This window comes from Octopus bimaculoides, chromosome 16, assembly GCF_001194135.2.
Source record: "Octopus bimaculoides isolate UCB-OBI-ISO-001 chromosome 16, ASM119413v2, whole genome shotgun sequence".
Taxonomy (NCBI): domain Eukaryota; kingdom Metazoa; phylum Mollusca; class Cephalopoda; order Octopoda; family Octopodidae; genus Octopus; species Octopus bimaculoides.
In genome coordinates, this window is record NC_068996.1 from 55,165,911 (window position 1) to 55,172,879 (window position 6,969).

Below are 6,969 nucleotides of genomic sequence, written 5' to 3' on the forward strand. Positions count from 1 at the left end.
GAGAGAGAGAGAGAGAGAGAGAGAGAGAGAGAGAGAGAGAGAGGATTATTAATCCTAGAAAGATGAAAAGCAAAGTTGACCTCAGATTTTTTACTCAGGAAACAACAAAGAATCAAAACAATCACAGCAGGGCTGTGTCTGATGCCATAGTGACTACCAGTCAATTAACAAAACTTCAATGCCAGTGCCACTAGACTGGCTCCCATGCCAGTGGCACATAAAAAGCACCATTCGAGCATGGTTGATGCTAGTACTGTCTGACTGGCTCTCATGCTGGTGGCACGTAAAAGCACCCACTACACTCTTGGAGTGGTTGGCATTAGGAAGGGCATCCAGCTGTAGAAACTCTGCCAGATCAGATTGGAGCCTGGTGCAGCCTCCTGGCTTGCTAGTCCTCAATCAAACCATCCAACCCATGCCAGCATGGAAAGCAGACGTTAAACGATGATGATAGTATTATTGCATTAAGGACAACTTACCTTCAATAATATCAGGATCGTCTGAATAAAACTGGAATGAGTTGTTTCTTCTTTGGTCAGTAACAGTGGCAGCAGCAGCTGAGTCTGGAGTCGAAACTGCCTCCATGTTAGCCAACTGCATGGGAACACATTCATTGTTACAAACGGGAGTTCTTACTGGACTGCTATCTATAATAGTAACCTTGACAGCCATGCCATAAAGATCCACCACACCCCATACTGTGGGCGTGACATCCGTTGCAGCTATCCCCTGATCCATACCATTGATAAAGTAATGAAGGGATCCATTAGATTTCCGCACCAATCCTATCCTGTCACCCACCTACAAATAGAAATGAAACATTATCATCTGTTAATAGTAATAATAGCAATAATAATTGTTTCTGCTGAAAGCACAAGGCCTGAAATTTTGGGGGAGGAGCTAGTCGATAATATTGACTCCAGTGCATAACTGGTACTTATTTCATCCATCCTGAAAGGATGAAAAGCAAAGCTGACCGTGGTGAATTTGAACTCAGAATGTAGTGACAGGTGAAACGCCACTAAACGTTTTGCTTGTCAAATTAACGATTCTGCCAGTTTGCCACATTAATAATAATAATAATAATAATAATGATAATAATAACAACAACATCAATTCTACTATAGGCACAAAGCCTGAAATTTGGGGGAGAGGACTAGCTGATTACATTGACCCCAGTGCATAACTAGTATTCATTTCATCGATCCCAAAAGGATGAAAGGCAAAGTCAATTTTGGTGGCATTTGAATGCAGAACATAAAGGCAGATGAAATACTGCTAAGCATTTTGTGCTGCATTCTAATGATTCTGTGTGAGAGTATGAACACGTATATCAATTTAGCAAAAGAAAATAAACTTTTGATAACCTATTTTCATCAGACTGCAAAAGCAGGATTATTATGGTCAGTTCTATTTTTACATTTTTTCCAGCACAAAATATTTGCAACAAAATTAGTGAGATCGGTTTCTGTGAAGGTTCAGCCATTCACATGTGCCATTGAGACAATTACATTGCTTTTATAGTTGAAAGCAAATGAGACTATGCAGCATTCATTCCTTTCTCAGGGTTAAATAGTTACTGGTAACCGACAAGGTTTACTTGAAAATTTTTTAAAGAATGTGTTTTACAATTAAAATTTTTTTTATCAAATTATTATTAGCAATGCCACATTATTGGAACTGTCTCTAAACTAACTTTTGCTATATTCCTGACAACAATATTGGTTAATTCTTCTTTGGAACATTTCTGTTAGTTGATATAATTTACTAAAACCTACAAAAGTGTTGCTTCAATATGGTCATAGTCCAATAATGGAAACCAATAGAAGAAATGAAGAATTGTTTACTGTCACCTCCTCAGTCCTCACATTGTTAACATGGAAAAAAACTGGCGTATATTAAATTTAGAATTAAACTTAATTTTCACAAGAATATTCTTAATGTTAGCATATAATTTAAGCAAGAAATATTTCACAACAAAAATTCAAATACAAAACATGGAAGGGTGTTTGTATAATTTTATTGACAGTGACTTCGAAGGTTCATTGATAGTGATGATACCAATGTTACTGAAACTTTGAAGTTCCTGACAATAAAATTATAAACAACATGCAACTCTATACTTGTAGTGAGTTTTGTTTTTCAGTTAATGTTACAAGATTTTATAAAATATTTTTATTATAAAAACAATCTCTAACTATATATCTGTATACATATTTCTTTTTGAATATTTTAAAAAATATTAAAAATATTATTAAAAGTATTATTTAAACAACAATGCAATTTCATGGTCTCATTTGTATGAAGTTTAAAACATTCGGAGTATTCCCATGACACACAGAATGAAATGAAAAAACTTCAGTTTCAAACAGATGTTTTTGCACATGGCACTTGCAAGATCTCTTTTTAAAAAGAAACATAAAAAATAAAGATAAGACTTTTCTTCAAAACTTTCGTATAATATTTCAAAATATATTCAAACAGATGGCTCAGAATACCAGCTGAATATGAGTGTGTCTGTGTGTGTACGTACAGATGTGATTATATAGATGTATGTGTGTGTGTGTGTACAGATGTCACATGATGTTTATAAGTAAATATCATTGTTATACAAAATGAGGTTGTTTGTTTACAACCTTCCATGAAAAATAAGTCTAGCTCTGAGAAAATAATATATTTGGTTGGCAACAGGAAGAGTATATGGCCTCAACCCAAAGAAGCAAGGAAAGGTGGATGCCAAATGATGCCTGCCTATGCATCCTTGTCAACGTCATCGTCATCATCATTAAACATCTGTTTTCCAAACAGGCATGGGTTGGACGGTTTGACCAGAGTTGGTAAGGCCTCACAAGCTTCACTGTCTTTTCTGGTTTGGTTTCTACAGCTGGATGCCTTCCTGACACCAACCACTTTACAGAGTGTGGACTGGGCGCTTTTTTATGTGGCACCAGGACATCACCTTGAAGAATTTTAGCCAAACAAATTGACAGCTGGACTTATTTCTTTTTAAAGCTTGGTACTTATTCCACCAGTTGCTTTGGCCAAACTGTTAAGTTATGGAGATGTAAATACATCAACACCCATTGTCATGTGGTTGTGTAGAACAAACACACACACACACACACAACAGGCTTCTTTCAGTTTCCGTCTACCAAATCCACTCACAAAGGCTTTGGTCGGCCCAAGGCTATAGTAGATGACACTTGCCCAAGGTGCCACAGAATGGGACTGAACCTGGAACCATGTGGTTGGGAAGCAAACTTCTTACCACACAGCCATGCCTGTGTCTATATACATGTGTACACACACAGAGCCTACAGAGTGAGTACAGATAAAATAAACCCCAATAATGTCTCCTCACTCCTCAACTTGTTAACATGGAAAAACTGGTGTAATAAAGAATTGGTTTTGTTGTTCAGTTCATTACAGACTATAGATTCTTAGCTCTGTTTACACGATAAACATTGTTTAAATGGAATTCTTGTTCTAAAATACTCTTCTGACTGACTGTTTTGGATTCTTGAATTCTTGCACTCAACGGATTGCTGATTTAATGATAGAAGAAATGTAAAAATAATGACATTGATTTTGAAAGTAAAAATCATAATGGTGGTGGTTATACGATGGTGTTGATATTGATGGTAGTGATGATGATGATGAAGATTATATTGGCAATAGCAGAAGTGGTGAGAATGAGGATAGAGATGATGGCAGCAAGAATGATGCCAACAATACTATGTGTAGTGGTAGTGTTGGTGACAGCAGTAGACGTGGTGAGAATGATGATGATGATGGCGAAAGGGTTTTTCCTTAACTTACAGCAAGATCATCAAGGTTGAATTCTCCATACTCCCTTCTAGTTCCTTTCCCATTGGTGAGGATGCCACAGCCACTCATCATTATTGTTCCTGCAAAAGATACAAACAAAATGTCTAAATAAGTAAAGAATTACAGATATATATGTCTTTTATATATATATATATATCTTATATAGATATATATGTCATCATCATCGTCATATATATATATATATATATATATATATATATATATATATATATATCTTAGGGTATGAGAAGTATTGGTGTCAGGAAGACCCAAAAGACATCGGGCAAACACTAAGTAGGTGCTACGGATAGACCATGGTTAAGCTTCAGGCTCAATAATGATACAAGTGAGGAGTCCAACACAGGTCATGTAGATATATAAACTGACAGAATGAGATAAAAAAAAAAACCAAGGCAGTAAATAGATTTCATAACATTTATCAAGAAAAGGTCTTACAGCTGTTTCTGGGATATTTTATACATCCCTTCATCAGAGACGGTGCGCGAAAATGTTTGAGTATTAATTATTGTAGAGAAGATATGAAGTAAGAGAATGAATATAGAAGTGAGATACATAAGGATATTATATTTGCAGTTCCATTATTCAAGTAGAATGGTGTATATAAGTGGTTCAAATATAATATCCTTATGTATCTCACATACCTATTAGATGTACGTATGTAACTATGAGTATGTTTGTACGGATGACGACTAGCACCCATGCCAACGTCGTCTCCTTCATTGACACACGAAACTCAGCTTGCGAAGACTTATTGGGGCAAGCAAAATCGAAATTGTGATGGCACCTGTACCCAGCGTCGCCTTTCTGGCACTTGTGCCCGTGGCATGTGTAAGGACTTTCGAGTGAGATCGTTGCCAGTGCCGCTGGACTGGCTCTTGTGCGGGTGGCACATAAAATACACCATTTTGAGTGTGGCCGTTGCCAGTACCGCCTGACTGGCCTTTGTGCCGGTGACACGTAAAAGCACCCTCTACACTCTCTGAGTGGTTGGCGTTAGGAAGGGCATCCAGCTGTAGAAACTCTGCCAAATCAGATTGGAGCCTGGTGTAGCCATCTGGTTTCACCAGTCCTCAGTCAAATCGTCCAACCCATGCTAGCATGGAAGGCGGACGTTAAACGACGTTGATGATGATGATGATATATATATATATATATATATGTATGTATGTATGTGTATATATATATATGTGTATTCTTCATGTATATACAGTTTCATTCTTACATAACTAAAATAATCTTAAAATATATGGATTTTATAAATTACAATATTACTCCCCTTACAATAACTTTCTCATACTTCTGTTTATATTTTATCTAATATGAATAATGTAATGCATCTAATAATAATAATAATAATTGATTCATTTGTATGCATATACATGCACATATGCATGTAGGTATATGTATTTATGTATATTTATGTATATGTATATGTATTTATATTTATAACTTAACTTCATGTATTTTCTAAAATCTCTGACGAAGCCTAGAGAAACACCCAAGTACCTCAATTTCATCTACTAATTACTTCAGTCCACTGGAGGGATAAAAGTAGAATGAGGTATTTTTGCCTCTTGGCTGAAACAGCTGTAAGATATTATCCCAATTTCTATTGCTATATGTTATATATTTTAATAATTACTGATATTTTTATATTTTTTATATTATATGTGTAAAGCGTAATATGTCATACATGTATGTATATTGTTATAATTGTCCTTTTAGTAAATAAATAAATAGACATAATATAATGTCTAAAAGTTGATGAATACCACCTATTGATCCACTCCATTTTCTTATTGCTCTATAAATTAATAGTAAAATAACTCTTTACCCTCACCCATTTATTACACTTGGTAATGTAATTGCCATGCCATGCCATGCAATGAAAAAACACTTGTGTATTAATAATTGGGTATTCTACCAGCAGTATATTGGATAGATATTATCCCTTAGTTGGTTGGATTCACAACCTTTAACTTTCTTGGAATTATATATATCTGCTGGTACCAGGATTAGTTTTCAAAATGGCAATTAGAGGAAGAAGATAGCAGGGAACTATGGGAATTTATAGGTGATTAGTACCAAGGGTGAATGGTACTAATCACCATTAATTTGCGGTTAATACTCTTACTCTTTTACTTGTTTCAGTCATTTGACTGTGGCCATGCTGGAGCACTGCCTTTAGTCGAGAAAATCGACTCCAGGACTTATACTTTGTAAGCCTAGTACTTATTCTATTGGGCTCCTTTGCTGAACTGCTAAGTTATGGGGACGTAAACACACCAGCATCGGTTGTCAAGCGATGGTGGGGGGACAAACACAGACACACAAACACAGACATACAAACATATACACATACATATATATATACATATATACGACGGGCTTCTTTCAGTTTCCATCTACCAAACCAACTCACAAGGCTTTGGTCGGCCCGAGGCTATAGTAGAAGACACTTGCCCAAGGTGCCACGCAGTGGGACTGAACCCGGAACCATGTGGTTGGGAAGTAAGCTACTTACCACACAGCCACTCCTGCGCCTGTTTTATTAAATTGTTGCAAGTCGAGTGGATACCCATGTGGATATATAACTTTACTGTTTACTGTGTCCACATGTACATTTTTATCAGTTTCATCCAACATGAAACTGATAAAAATGTACATGTAGAGTTAACTCCCTTCATCTGCATTCAGCTCAGCAATATGTTTACGTTCCTGCTTAGTTTACATGAATGTCATTGCGGCATCGTTTTACAGCCAGATGCGCAACTTGTTGCTAACTCTTGCCTGTTTTTCAACTATGGGATCTCTTATTCAGCATAGCTTCAAAGGCGGGAAGTGAGTGGGTGGTTTGTTTACGAGAGAACTGACAACAAATAACATTGTCCGGATGTAACAACTTCTGTACAAAACAAGCAACTCGTAAACAAACACTTACACACACACACAGTTATAGAATTGGCAAAGGAAAAAGAAGAGGGAAAGAAGAAATAGAAACGGGGAGTGTAGTAAAGAATGAGAACACAGAGAGAAAAGATACAAGTAAAGTAGAGAGGATATATACACACACACACACACACACACACATATATATATATATATATATATATATATATA

At 36.1% G+C, this 6,969-nt stretch overlaps 1 protein-coding gene across 2 annotated transcripts in view; it reads right to left on the reverse strand.

Moving 5' to 3' along the window:
- Positions 1–6,969, reverse strand: part of LOC106871179 (neuralized-like protein 4) — a 93,667-nt gene that overhangs the window by 60,494 nt on the left and 26,204 nt on the right. For both annotated transcript variants that reach the window (XM_052973785.1, XM_052973784.1), the window contains exons 5-6: positions 3,820–3,908; positions 480–801 (exon numbers count right to left, since the gene is read on the reverse strand). In XM_052973785.1, the coding sequence (XP_052829745.1) occupies positions 480–801; positions 3,820–3,908 (411 nt within the window). The remainder of the gene's footprint in view (positions 1–479; positions 802–3,819; positions 3,909–6,969) is intronic.